At 49.4% G+C, this 15,067-nt stretch overlaps 1 protein-coding gene across 2 annotated transcripts in view; it reads left to right on the plus strand.

Moving 5' to 3' along the window:
- Positions 1-15,067, plus strand: part of SETD1A (SET domain containing 1A, histone lysine methyltransferase) — a 355,902-nt gene that overhangs the window by 204,024 nt on the left and 136,811 nt on the right. For both annotated transcript variants that reach the window (XM_030208984.1, XM_030208985.1), the window contains exons 8-10: positions 8,655-9,482; positions 10,265-10,441; positions 10,895-10,988. In XM_030208984.1, the coding sequence (XP_030064844.1) occupies positions 8,655-9,482; positions 10,265-10,441; positions 10,895-10,988 (1,099 nt within the window). The remainder of the gene's footprint in view (positions 1-8,654; positions 9,483-10,264; positions 10,442-10,894; positions 10,989-15,067) is intronic.

The raw sequence follows: 15,067 nt of genomic DNA on the forward strand, positions 1-15,067 counted from the left end.
GGTCCTGGGTGCCCCGGAGGGCGAGTCTACAACCACGTGGACCCACTGGCCCTGGCCCAACTGCCAGCGGGCCGCTGGGGAGCGTTGCCAGCAGCCGAGCGAGAGCGGAGGGCAAAGCGGCCGACCGAATACGCTTAGCGGCCGACCAGCACAGACTCGCGAGGTCAGAGCGACACTGCACATCCACGGTCCCACCGACTGCACCAGCACAGATTCGCCTCCGGGGTGAGTGCCAATCGCTGCAGCTGAGCGGGACGGGAGAAGCAGGTGGCCAGGGCCCAGGTTGCGAGACGATCTCTCGCACTGTCAGCAGCTCACGATCCCAACTCGCCTGGTCTGAAAGCCCGCCCTTGGCCGTCGCGCTCCCTGGCAGGAATTGCCCGGGTCCGTGTCAGCTGAGAGCTTCGGGCGACCCAGGTAGAGTCGGTGGGAGTTCGGCTGCAGCCTGTGGTCCCATGCCCAGCAGCCCGTCGCCCTCGCTGCCCTTCCCGCCACGTGGCGCGGCCTGCCTGCACCGCGCGTCCTCCGGACTGGGGCAGCTGGAGGTAGCGCACAGCGAGGCGGCCCTGCTGCTCCAGCTCTCCCGAACCAGCTCTCTCTGCCTGCTTGCCTGCTCGTTATAAACCGGCGGCTCCAGCTTCCCCCCTGCCTGTCCCCTGCTCCAGCCTGCCTGTTCCTCCCGAGCCAGCTTCTCTCTGCCTGCTTGCTTGCTCACTTCAGACCGGCGGCTCCAGCTTCCCCCTGCTTGCTCCGATCCATCTGCTCCAGCCTGCTTGTTCCAGTCCAGATGCCCCAGCGTGTTCCAGTCTGCTTGTTCCAGTCCAGATGCCCCCAGCCTGCTGTTCCAGTCCGCCTGATCCCAGTGTGTTCCAGTCCGCCTGATCCCAGTGTGTTCCAGTCCGCCTGATCCCAGCGTGTTCCAGCTCCCCCTTGCCTGTTCCAGTCCATCTGCTCCAGCCTGCTGTTCCAGTCCGCCTGATCCCAGTGTGTTCCAGTCCGCCTGATCCCAGCGTGTTCCAGTCCGCCGATCCAGCTTCCCCCCCTGCTCGTTCCAGTCCATCTGCTCCAGCCTGCTTGTTCCAGTCCAAATGCTCTAGTTTGTTCCAGTCCGCCTGATCCACCTGCTCCAAGCTCGTCCCAGTCCACCGATCCAGCTTTCCATGCTTGCTCCAGTGTTCCAGTCCACCTGCTCCAGCTCCTCCCTGTTTGTTCCAGCCCATCTGCTCCAGCCTACCTGCTCCGGTACACCTGCCCATCCTGCCTGCTCCATTCATCTGCTCCAACGTGCTCCAGTCCGCCTGATCCGCTGCGAGCCTCTCATCCATTGACTTACCTGCCTGCCTGCTGCTACCTTGTCAAGCATTGACTTACCTGCTCGCCTGCCTGCCTGCCTGCAAGCCTCTCATCCACTGACTTACCTGCTAGCTTGTCAACTATTCTCTTACCAGTCCATCAATCCCAAACCTCCAACCCAGCTCTCCACTCTATCTGCATAACACCTCAGTCACCACACTGTCATCTGCTACACCCCAGTCACTACGTATGGCTCCTATCCACATTCTCTTCCTTGCCCTGTCCCTTCCTAATCTCTTCTCCTCCCCACCCCCACTGTCCACCATTGGAACTCGTTGCCCTCCCGCCTGGCCCGCCACGGTAATACCCTTATCACCCCCATCCCTCACCACCTCACCATCCCTCTTGTCCCCCTCCTCCAGCCTAGCTCTCAACTTTCATCACTTCCTTCCTGCTATTAACCCATCCCCATTCCTCCTAAGTGCACCCCGTCTTCGTCGCCCGTCCTCCCCCTCCCTCCTCCGCTCTCTCTTGCTCCTCCTCCTGCTATCCGCGGGAGACATTAACCCTAATCCAGGTCCCCCTCATCTGTCCCCGTCCCATCCACGCGGACACTCCCGGGACGTCTCCAATCTTGTCTCTATTCCCCTCCTCCCCCCCCTTCTTCCCTCCCCTTCTCTTGCGCCTTGTGGAATGCCCATTCAGTCTGCAACAAACTGCCCTTCACCCACGATCTCTTCATCTCCCACTCCCTTCAACTGCTCGCCCTAACCGAAACCTGGATCTCCACGGACGACTCCGCCTCAGTCGCAGCCCTTTGCCATGGTGGTTACCTCTTCTCTCACACTCCCCGCCCAGCTGGCCGTGGTGGAGGTATTGGGTTACTACTCTCACCCTCCTGTAGTTTCCAACCCCTCCTCCTACCGCAGTCTCACTGTTTCTCATCCTTCGAAGCCCACTCCATCCGACTATTCAACCCCCTACCACTCAGAGTGGCTGTCATCTACCGCCCCCCTGATAAATCCTTCTCTTCCTTCCTTACCGACTTCGATGCCTGGCTCTCTGTTTTTCTTGAACCCTCATCTCCGTCTCTCATTCTCGGAGACTTCAATATACATGCTGATGACCCATCTGACCCTCACACTTCTAAGTTCCTCACCCTCACATCCTCCTTCAACCTCCAGCTGTGCTCTACCACTCCTACTCACCGTGACGGCCACTGCCTTGACCTCGTCCTCTCCTCTTCCGGCTCACCCTCCAATTTCCAAGCTTCAACTCTTCCTGTCTCTGATCATCACCTGATCACATTCACACTTCGTCACCCCCCCCCCCCCCCGCCCCGCCCAACCTTAACCACCACCTCTAGGAATCTCCAGGCCATTGACCCCCCTCACCTTATCCGCTAGTATCTCTAATCTCCTCCCATCCATCATATCCTCCGAGACTGTCGACAAAGCGGTCTCCGCTTACAATGCCGCTCTCTCCTCTGCTCTGGACACCCTCGCTCCTTCCACCTCCCGTCCCACAAAACGTACTAATCCCCAGCCTTGGCTGACCCCTTGCATCCGTTACCTTCGCTCCTGCGCACGGTCTGCTGAACGCCTCTGGAGGAAATCTCGTACTCATTCAGACTTCCTTCACTTTAAATTCATGCTTTCCTCCTTCCACTCCTCCTTATTCCTTGCAAAACAGGACTATTACACCCAATTGACCAGTTCTCTCAGCTCCAACCCTCGTCGTCTCTTCGCCACCCTTAACTCCCTCCTCAAGGTGCCCCCCACTCCCACTCCCCCCTCACTCTCTCCTCAATCACTGGCTGATTACTTCCACGATAAAGTGCAAAAAAATCAACCTTGAGTTCACTACCAAGCCATCACCCCCCACCCCCCCTCTCCACCCATTAACCCTCTCCCTCAACCAACCAACCCAGGCCGCCTTCTCCTCCTTTCCTGAGATCACTGAGGATGAAACCTCCCGCCTTCTTTCCTCCTCGAAATGCACCACTTGCTCCTCCGATCCCATCCCCACCAACCTACTTAACACCATCTCCCATACTGTCACCCCCTCAATCTGTCACATCCTTAACCTTTCTCTCTCCACTGCAACTGTCCCTGACACCTTCAAGCACGCCTTAGTCACACCCCTCCTAAAACAACCATCACTTGACCCTACCTGCCCCTCCAACTACCCGCCCCATCTCTCTCCTCCCCTTCCTCTCCAAAATACTTGAACGCGCCATCCACAGTCGCTGCACTGATTTTCTCTCCTCTCATGCCATCCTAGATCCACTTCAATCCGGCTTTCGCCTCCTACACTCGACAGAAACAGCTCTCTCTAAAGTCTGCAACGACCTGCTCCTCGCCAAATCCAGAGGCCACTATTCCATCCTCATCCTCCTCGATCTATCCGCTGCGTTTGACACTGTCAATCATGACTTACTTCTTGCCACATTGTCCTCTTTTGGGTTCCAAGGCTCTGTCCTCTCCTGGTTCTCCTCTTATCTCTCCCACCGCACCTTCAGAGTACACTCTCATGGATCCTCCTCCACTCCCATCCCACTATCTGTTGGAGTTCCCCAGGGATCTGTCCTTGGACCGCTTCTCTTCTCAATCTACACCTCCTCCCTAGGCTCACTGATCTCATCTCATGGTTTTCAGTATCATCTTTATGCTGATGACACCCAGCTATATCTCTCCACACCAGACATCACCACGGAGACCCAGGCCAAGGTATCGGCCTGCTTATCCGACATTGCTGCCTGGATGTCCAACCGCCACCTGAAGCTAAACATGGCCAAAACCGAGCTCCTCGTCTTTCCACCCAAACCCACCTCTCCTCTTCCTCCACTCTCTATCTCAGTTGATAACACCCTCATCCTCCCCGTCCCATCTGCCCGCAACCTCGGAGTCATCTTCGACTCCTCCCTCTCCTTCTCTGCCCATATCCAACAGACTGCCAAGACATGTCGCTTCTTCCTCTTCAACATCAGCAAAATTCGCCCTTTCCTATCTGAGCACACCACACGAACTCTCGTCCAAGCTCTCATTACCTCTCGCCTTGACTACTGCAACTTGCTCCTCACCGGCCTCCCACTTAGCCATCTATCCCCCCTTCAATCCATCCAGAACGCTGCCGCACGTCTTATATTCTGCCAGAACCGATATACTCACATCACCCCTCTCAAGTCACTTCACTGGCTTCCGATCAGATACCGCATTCAATTTAAGATTCTCCTCCTTACCTACAAATGCACCCGGTCTACTGCTCCTCACTACCTCTCTACCCTCATCTCCCCCTATGTTCCCGCCCGTATCCTCCGCTCACAGGACAAATCCCTCCTTTCAGTTCCCTTCTCCACCACTGCCAACTCCAGGCTCCGCTCATTCTGCCTTGCCTCACCCTATGCCTGGAACAATCTTCCTCAACCCCTACCCCAAGCCCCCTCCCTACCCATCTTCAAATCTCTGCTTAAAGCTCACCTCTTCAATGCTGCTTTCGGCACCTAACCTTCCGTGAAATATAGCATGCCCTATTAGTCGGACTCTACACTTGTCTTTGACTGGACACTTGTCTCTAGATTGTACACCTGTCTTTTAGATTGTAAGCTCCTTGAGCAGGGACTGTCCTTCTATGTTTGAATTGTACAGCGCTGCGTAACCCTGGTAGCGCTTTAGAAATGTTAAATAGTAGTAGTAGTAGTAATCGTTTGAGCTTCCACATTGAATAGAAAATTTTCTTTATTTCAGATTTTACTTGACTCTCGAGAGTAAGGTTACGGTCGAGTGTGACGCCGAGTATTTTCAAGCTGTCTGAGATGGGGAGGGTGTCTCCTGGGGTATTTATCATTGTGGGTTTGTACTTGTTAGGTTGAGAAGAGAGGATGAGGCATGTTCAGTTTCAATTGGAATGAGTTTGCCCAGGAGTCCATGATGTTCAGGCCATCGTTGATTTTTTTGGTTATTTCTGTCATGTCTGAAGGGGATGTAGATTGTAACATCATCTGTGTAAATGAACGGGTTGAGGCCTCGATTGGATAAGGATTGTGCCAGTTGAATCATCATCATGTTGAAGAGTATTGGTGATAGTGGTGATCCTTGAGGTACTCCGCATACTGCTTTCCACGGTGGTGATATGTTTGAGTTTGATTTTACTTGATAAGTTCTGGTGGTTAGACCTTTTGTCCAATTAAGTACATTTCCTTCAATCCCGAAATGGCGAAGTAGTCTTAGTAGTATGTTGTGGTTTACCATGTCGAATGTGCTCGACATGTCGGAGGAGGAGTATGCTTTTACCTATGGCTATCTCCTGCTTGAATTTGGCCAGGAGGGTGACTAGGACAGTTTCGGTAAAATGTTGGGAGCGGAATACTGATTGTGAATTATTTAATATTGAGAACTTGTCCAGGTGTTCCATCATTTTTACTACTAGTGGGATAGACGCAACTGGGTGGTAGTTGGTGAGATCGTTTGTGCTTTTCTTGGCGTCTTTTGGTATTGGGTGAGTAGGATGTTACCATATTCCTCAGGGAAGAGACCTTGTTGTAACATGAAGTTTAGGTTGGATGTGAGGTCTGCTATGAAGCGGTCGGGTGCGGATTTTAGTAGATAACTGGAACATGTATCCAGTTTGCAGTGGGTCTTGGTGAACCTGTGAGTCGCTTGTGTAACTGATTCGGTGTTGATGAGATTAAATGTTGTCCAGATACAGTCAGCTGGGTATCCATTGGAGGTTAGGTCCAGATCATTGAAGAAGTTTTCAATGTTGGTGTTGTGATGGGGAAGTGTGCTGTGTAATTTTGTTATTTTTTCGTTAAAGTAGTTAGCAAGTTTGTCTGTGGGTGGGATGTCTATGTTGGTTGTGGTGATAGGGGTGGTGTCCAGTAACTTATTTACGAGTTGGAATAGTTTCTTCATATCTTTGTAATCCGATCCTAGTTTGGTTTTGTAGTAGGTCCTTTTGGTTTGGTTTGTTGCATATTTGTATTTTCTATGTATATGTTTCTATGCGTTGAGTGTATGTTCATCTTTTATTTTTCTCCATGCTCGTTCAAGTTTCCTGGATTGTGTTTTGAGTTTTTTTAGTTCGTCATTGAACCATGGTATAGTATTCTGTCTGTTTGATATTCTTGTTTTTAAGGGTGCTATTTCGTTTAGTACGCTGTTGCATCTGTCATCCCAGCAGTTGAGATAAAGTTTGGAGTCAGTTCGTATTGTCAATTCGTTGTCGTATATCTGTTGCCAGAATATTTGTGGTTCTATTTGCCCTCTTGTAGTGTAAGTTGTATGTTCTGGTGTGCGGTTTGAATCCTTCTTCCGCCAGTTTAAAGTTAGGTTCAGTTTGTAATGGTCGGTCCAAGGTGTTGTTGTCCGTTTGATGTCTGTTATTAATAGATTACTACTACTACTACTACTTATTTCTAAAGCACTACTAGACGTACGCAGCACTGTACACTTGAACATGAAGAGAGAGGCCCTGCTCGACAGAGCTTACAATCTAATTAGGACAGACAGAACAAACAAGAGATAAGGGAATATTAAAGTGAGGATGATAAAATAAGGGTTAGGAGTTAAAAGCAGCATCAAAAAGGTGGGCTTTCAGCTTAGATTTGAAGATGGCCAGAGATGGATCTTGACGTACCGGCTCAGGAAGTCTATTCCAGGCATATGGTGCAGCAAGATAAAAGGAAGATTATGAAATGTGGACAATTTATGTGATAGGAGGTCCAATGTGTGACCCTTGATATGGGTCATTTGTATGTGAGGGCATTTGAGATCCCAAGACTGTAGGAAGTCTTTACATTCACGTACGTTAATGGAATTGGGGTCCTCTAGATGAAGGTTAATGTCGCCTAGTATTAGTGTGTTGGAGTTGTTTACACAATTGTTTGATATGAAGTCCGTGAAGGTGGGCTGGCTTTCATTCCAGTTGCCGGGTGGTCTGTAGAACAGGATGCAATTCAGGTGATCGATCGGGGAGTTGTTATGGATTCTGAATGAGGCAATTTCTAGTTGGGGTGTTATGGAATCAGCAATGGTTTTGGTGGTGAATTGTTCTCGGTAGATTAGTGCTATGCCTTCGCCTCTCTTTTCCAATGTGGTCCGATGAGTGATTTTGTAGCCTGGAGGGCATAGTTCAAGGATTATGGGGTCCTTTTGGTTGTGAATCCATGTTTCATTGATAAAGATAAGATCGAGGTTTTCTGAAGTAATCCAGTCTGATGTTGTTGTTTTGTTGATTATGGACCTAGCATTGATGTAGCCCACCTGGATATTTTGGTATGGGGCTGCTAGGTTTTGTGTTAAGTGGATTTTTGTTGTCGTTCCTTGGGTGGTGTTGCGGTCATTCCTCCCGTTTTGTTGGTGATGTTCGTGGTTAAATGATCTTCCTTTAGTGTGGTGAGTTTCAGTTTGGTGGAGTGTGGAATGTTTGATCAGTCTGGTGATTTTGTATGATGGGTATGAAGTAATGTTCTGTGAGTGGGGATGGATAGTGCTAGGTGGATCAGTGAAAGGGAATAGATTACCAGAAGTATTTTGATTGTGTTCATTTTGGTGTCAATTTAGGATAAATAGGTTACTCGCAGTCAGATGCTTGAGAATAATGTCCTGGGCACAGAGCAATGTAACTCTAGACAACTTCAATATCAAATGAGATAGGACAAGAAGAGATTTAGGAGTATACAAACCTGTGAAATAAGAAAGGACTTTCATCCAGGTGGCCATTACAAAACTGGCACATCAACACCATATAGCTTTGTTTCAGTATCACCAGCAGACCCCAAAAAGGGCGTCCCAGAACTAGTATGTTCCTGATGTCTGGACATTTGATGGAGGCTCAGATGTATTCTTTCTGCTGCTAGCTGAAGTGGTGAAGGAGGTCTTTTCTCTATAGTATAGATTGTGATCCTTGCTGGGGAAAGAAGTCTTTTTGTAGCTTTGCTAGTGGTAGAACCTGATGAAAGTCTTATCTGGGATGTGTGTGGTATCCAGCAAGGTCCAAAGATTCAGTGAAGGTCCAGCAAAGAAAAAAGCTCTTAATCCTGAAGATTAGTTTGCACATTTTTTTAATGGTGTCTTTTGTTCAAGGATTTAATTTAATTCAGCTTCTGAATGATATTATTTCCAGAAAAACATTGTAAAAGCAGAAATACAAGCAAAAAACAAAAAAACACTGAAGGACTTTTACTTTAACTCTTGGGACAAAAGTCTTGCATTCCTTTTTGCACACTTTTTTTGTAACTGGAGGAAATAAAACTCTTAAGTAATTAATGTGCTTTTTCAAAATTGTATATGCAAACACGTATTTCCTTTTGCCTTTTTTTCCCCCTTGCTAACTAAAAATAAATCCTGTCTTTACTGCAGGTCTCCCACCAGTCCTCAGGAGAGGACATGGAGATCTCAGAAGATGAAGCTGAGGACTCTGCTGATCAACAGCATTTCTCTATTCTGCCTTCCACTGTTACCATGGGCCACCTGGGTATTGCAGCCTCAGCCTTTGCTACACAGCCTGGTTTCCAGTTGCAGCACCATTCTGGCCTGCCCCACTTAGGGGCTGAGCCGCTGCCAGAATATCCCCAACCACATCCTCCAGGACCTCACCATCTGCAGTCTGCCCTCCAGGAGTACGGGCAGGCCCCTCCTCCCCATGCCCCACCACACATTTATGACTTTGTAAATTCTTTAGAATTAATGAACCGGCTAGGCACACAGTGGGGTGGTATGCCCATGTCCTTCCAAATGCAAACTCAAATGCTCAGCCGGTTACACCAACTAAGGCAGGGGAAAGGCCAGGGGCCCTCCTTTGAGGAACCTTACCCACTCTTCCCCCTTCACCACCAGGAGGCAACATTTGGAGGAGCACATCATGCCTATGGCCATTATGGTTTGGGGCAGGGGCGACGTCCATTTGAGAGCGACCTGCTCTTCTTATCCCACCAACAGCAGCAAGGGGAGGAAGAGGACCAACAACCAGGTCGGCTGTTTGACTACAGACTACAGCCAGTGTGGCCATACACAGTGGTGGCAGAGGAGATAAAGGACCCACATGCGGCCACAGTGGACAGTGTGCTGGCCACACTCACACAGGAAATGAAAAGCACCATGCAACGAGACCTGAACCGCAAAATGGTAGAAAATGTGGCCTTTGCCACTTTTGATGAGTGGTGGGAACGCAAAGAGCAGAAGGCAAAGGTGAGAGGTGCAGCTCCACCGCTGCTATTCCCTTGCAGTTAATGCTGACAAAAATCATGCTTGCGTATGGATGGAACTTGGCTAGGAAGTAAATCTTCAAACTCAAGGTTTTTACTCAGTATATTTGAGTCAGAAATCTTTTATGTTTGTGGTGTCCGGTTCAAGTGATCACTCATTCTGTATTTTCAGTTGCTGTTTCATGATGTCTGGTGGGAACAAGGCATTCTGTAAGATTGTAACAGTGAGAATGGCAAGGGAGGAGAGACACTCGAGTTTAGTAAAACCAAGAGGGAGGGGTAAGAGAATAAATTTTAACTGGGGGGGGGGGGGGAGATGGAGAAGAGAAAATTGCAAATGTGGAATCTGGCATCATGTTTGTCAAAGGCATTTACAAAGTTTTCATTAACTGCTAAGCAGATTGTTGCTTACCTATAAACACATTTATTTATGTTCATCGTTCAGAGAAGAGGTAAGATTGTTATTAGAAAGAGCTGTCGAGCTAGTATTGGAGTTTTTGACACATCCTCCTCTTGATGCATTCTTCTTTTATTTGTTGTGTTGATTTCAAATGAAAAGATCAGAACTACAGATACATGATGCACTAGAGATGCAAATCCTAAGAAAACAGGAATGAATGTCAAGCTGCCCTCTGGAAATCTGAGTTTTGACACATATCTGACTTTTAGAATATTTAAATATCATCCAAGAAGTAAGGGATGAGAGAGAATATATCAATATAAATGGATTTAATAGTACATTGGTGTCTTTCCTCACTGTGCCAGCCTTTCCAGAATGCAGCCAAGCAGCAGGCAAAAGAGGAGGAGAAAGAGAAAGTCAAACTGAAGGAGCCAGGGCTCCTTTCTCTGGTGGACTGGGCCAAAAGTGGCGGGGCTGGCAATCTTGAGAGCTTTGGCTTTGGAACTGGATTGCGTGGTGCCCTAAGGCTCCCATCTTTCAAGGTAATTTAAAGTGTCACTAAACTCTATCTCCCTTCTAATAGTTTAAATAAAAGAAGGGACACAAACAGAATAAAAAAAAAATTTCTGATGAAAAAAAAAATCAAAGCATACAGATATAAAAGAAACACATCAAAAAAGATGCAGTGTTTTTGTTTTCATCATTTTACATCCTGAATGCTAATTATCTTTATTCAATAACATCTATCCTGATCACCCGGAGCCTACAAAGCAGCATGCAGTGTATATCTGTAATTTACTTGCTTTTGAAATGCTGCTGGTGGTAAGCTTTTGCAGTTAGCTTGGCTTGAGGCATCATTGTGCACGAGGCCTCACAGGTTAAGAGTAACAGTTACTTGCAGGGCTGAGCTTGGAGGTACTGCTCTGTATGTTAGTAACTTGTCTCCATACATCATCTCCATTTTTCATAAAGGAACTAAACTTGACTCTTTGCAGGTAAAAAGGAAAGAACCATTAGAATTAGAACTTTCAGAAGAGAGTGAGCAGAAGCGTCCACGACCTTCTACACCAGCTGAAGATGATGGGGATGGTAAGATATGGGGAGGAGAAAAAAAGTCAGGCCATCAAACAGTTTCAGGAAATAGACAAAACCTAGAAAAGATTTTCCCATAGAAGTTATTTGATGGTGATTTTGCTTTTGTGAAACATTACCCAAGTTGTTATACCCTTCTGTTAATCCTCCCCCCCCCCCCCCCCCCCCAAAAAAAAAAAAAAAACAACAACAAACTGGATACCTTGTATTGAACTTCCCCATTCTGTTCAGTTTTACTGCTTATGCTGTCTGTTCTGTTATCTCACACTAGTCTGATGGTAGAGGTTAAGCCCTTTAGAGGGAGACCAACGTTAAAATATTACATTTTGTGTGAGATCAGCAACTTCCAATTATCTTCTAAGCACAGCTAAGCTTATTGTCACCCCTCCTCCAAAAGCTCATGTTGGTCTCCACAGGGTAGAGATACTTCTCCGAGGACAAGCACTAGAAAAGGCCTTTGCTAGTCCTTGCGCGCCCATGCGCGGCCGTCTTCCCGCCCGAACCGGCTCGTGTTCGTCAGTCTTCTTTTGTCTGCGCTCGGGACGGTCGTGTTTGCGCCGTTTCGCGCCCCTAAAAGTTGACCATCGCGCGTCTTCGCGTTTTTCGCTAAGAAAAAAAAAATCGGACCTTTACGGTCTTTACCCCTTTCCCGTGCTTCCAGCTTTTGCCCCGCGTAAGTTTCTTTTTGCTTTCGGGGTAGGCCTTTTTTTGAGGCCTCGGTACGGATTTTTTCTCTCCCTATTTTTGGTGCCTATATCGCTATTACCCTCAATTTGGCCTCCAAACCTCCAAATTGCCCACCGGGAGCTCAGTCTTACAGCTTCCAGCACAAGCAGGTACTTGCAGAGGAACTCTCCGCCCTTCTCAGCGCCAATGCGGTCGAGCCCGTGCCATCCGGGCAAGAAGGGCTGGGATTCTATTCCAGGTACTTCCTTGTGGAAAAGAAAACAGGGGGGATGCGTCCCATCCTAGACCTAAGGGCCCTGAACAAATATCTGGTCAAGGAAAAGTTCAGGATGCTTTCCCTGGGCACCCTTCTCCCCATGATTCAGGAAAACGATTGGCTATGCTCTCTGGACTTGAAGGACGCCTACACGCACATCCCGATACTGCCAGCTCACAGACAGTATCTGCGATTTCAGCTGGGCACACGTCACTTCCAGTACTGTGTGCTACCCTTTGGGCTCGCCTCTGCGCCCAGAGTGTTCACGAAGTGCTTGGCTGTAGTAGCAGCGGCGCTTCGCAGGCTGTGAGTACACGTGTTCCCCTATCTCGACGATTGGCTGGTGAAGAACACATCCGAGGCAGGAGCTCTACAGTCCATGCAGATGACTGTTCGCCTCCTGGAGCTACTGGGGTTTGTGATAAATTATCCAAAGACCCATCTTCTCCCAGTACAGAGACTCGAATTCATAGGAGCTCTGCTGGATTCTCGGACGGCTCGTGCCTATCTCCCAGAGACGAGAGCCAACAACTTGTTGTCCCTCGTCTCGCGGGTGCGAGCGTCCCAGCAGATCACAGCTCGGCAGATGTTGAGATTGCTGAGCCACATGGCCTCCACAGTTCATGTGACTCCCTTGGCCCGCCTTCACATGCGATCTGCTCAATGGACCCTAGCTTCCCAGTGGTTTCAGGCTGCTGGGGATCTAGAGGATGTGATCCACCTGTCCACGAGTTTTCTCAAATCCCTGTATTGGTGGACGATTTGGTCCAATTTGACTCTGGGACGTCCTTTCCAAATTCCTCAGCCACAAAAAGTGCTGACTACGGATGCGTCCCTCCTGGGATGGGGAGCTCATGTCGATGGGCTTCACACCCAGGGAAGCTGGTCCCTCCAGGAATGCGATCTGCAGATCAATCTCCTGGAGTTACGAGCGGTCTGGAACGCTCTGAAGGCTTTCAGAGATCGGCTGTCCCACCAAATTATCCAAATTCAGACAGACAACCAGGTTGCCATGTATTACATCAACAAGCAGGGGGGCACCGGATCTCGCCCCCTGTGTCGGGAAGCCGTCAGCATGTGGCTGTGGGCTCACCGTCACGGCATGGTGCTCCAAGCCACATATCTGGCAGGCGTAAACAACAGTCTGGCCGACAGGTTGAGCAGGATTATGCAACCTCACGAGTGGTCGCTCAACTCCAGAGTAGTGCGCCAGATCTTCCAGGTGTGGGGCACCCCCTTGGTAGGTCTCTTTGCATCTCGAGCCAACCACAAAGTCCCTCAGTTCTGTTCCAGGATTCAGGCCCACGGCAGACTGGCATCGGATGCCTTCCTCCTGGACTGGGGGGAAGGTCTGCTGTATGCTTATCCTCCCATACCTCTGGTGGGGAAGACTTTGTTGAAACTCAAGCAAGACCGAGGCACCATGATTCTGATTGCTCCGTTTTTGGCCGCGTCAGATCTGGTTCCCTCTTCTTCTGGAGTTGTCCTCCGAAGAACCGTGGAGATTGGAGTGTTTTCCGACCCTCATCACACAGGACGAAGGGGCGCTTCTGCATCCCAACCTCCGGTCTCTGGCTCTCAAGGCCTGGATGTTGAGAGCGTAGACTTTGCCTCTTTGGGTCTATCAGAGGGTGTCTCCCGTATCTTGCTTGCTTCCAGGAAAGATTCCACTAAGAGGAGTTACTTCTTTTTGTGGAGGAGGTTTGCCGTCTGGTGTGACAGCAAGGCCCTAGATCCTCACTCTTGTCCTACACAGACTCTGCTTGAATACCTTCTGCACTTGTCTGAGTCTGGTCTCAAGACCAACTCTGTAAGGGTTCACCTTAGTGCAATCAGTGCATACCATTACCGTGTGGAAGGTAAGCCGATCTCAGGACAACCTTTAGTTGTTCGCTTCATGAGAGGTTTGCTTTTGTCTAAGCCCCCCGTCAAACCTCCTACAGTGTCATGGGATCTCAGTGTCGTTCTCACCCAGCTGATGAAACCTCCTTTTGAGCCACTGAACTCCTGCCATCTGAAGTACTTGACTTGGAAGGTCATTTTCTTGGTGGTAGTTACTTCGGCTCGTAGAGTCAGTGAGCTTCAGGCCCTGGTAGCCCAGGCCCCTTACACCAAATTTCATCATAACAGAGTAGTCCTGCGCACTCACCCTAAGTTCTTGCCGAAGGTAGTGTCGGAGTTCCATCTGAACCAGTCAATTGTCTTGCCAACATTCTTTCCCCGTCCTCATTCCTGCCCTGCTGAACGTCAGCTGCACACATTGGACTGCAAAAGAGCATTGGCCTTCTATCTGGAGCGGACACAGCCCAACAGACAGTCCGCCCAATTGTTTGTTTCTTTTGATCCCAACAGGAGGGGAGTGGCTGTGGGGAAACGCACCATATCCAATTGGCTAGCAGATTGCATTTCCTTCACTTACGCCCAGGCTGGGCTGGCTCTTGAGGGTCATGTCACGGCTCACAATGTCAGAGCCATGGCTGCTTCAGTGGCCCACTTGAAGTCAGCCACTATTGAAGAGATCTGCAAAGCTGCGACGTGGTCATCTGTCCACACATTCATATTTCATTACTGCCTGCAGCAGGATACCCGACGCGACAGTCGGTTCGGGCAGTCAGTGTTTCAGAATTTGTTCGGGGTTTAGAATCCAACTCCACCCCCCTAGGCCCATGTTTATTCTGTTCCAGGCTACACTCTCAGTTAGTTGGTTAAATTGTTAGGTCAATCTCAGTTATGTCCTCGCCGTTGCGAGGCCCAATTGACCATGTTTGTTGTTTTGAGTGAGCCTGGGGGCTAGGGATACCCCATCAGTGAGAACAAGCAACCTGCTTGTCCTCGGAGAAAGCGAATGCTACATACCTGTAGAAGGTATTCTCCGAGGACAGCAGGCTGATTGTTCTCACAAACCCGCCCGCCTCCCCTTTGGAGTTGTGTCTTCCCTTGTCTTTGTCTTGCTACATATGGGACTGACGAACACAAGCCGGTTCGGGCGGGAAGACGGCCGCGCATGCGCGGTGCGCACGGGCGCGCGAGGACTAGCAAAGGCCTTTGCTAGTGAAGTTTCCGATTGGAGGGGCTGCCGTGGACGTCACCCATCAGTGAGAACAATCAGCCTGCTGTCCTCGGAGAATACCTT

The sequence above is a fragment of the Microcaecilia unicolor genome, chromosome 7, assembly GCF_901765095.1.
Source record: "Microcaecilia unicolor chromosome 7, aMicUni1.1, whole genome shotgun sequence".
Taxonomy (NCBI): Eukaryota; Metazoa; Chordata; class Amphibia; order Gymnophiona; family Siphonopidae; genus Microcaecilia; species Microcaecilia unicolor.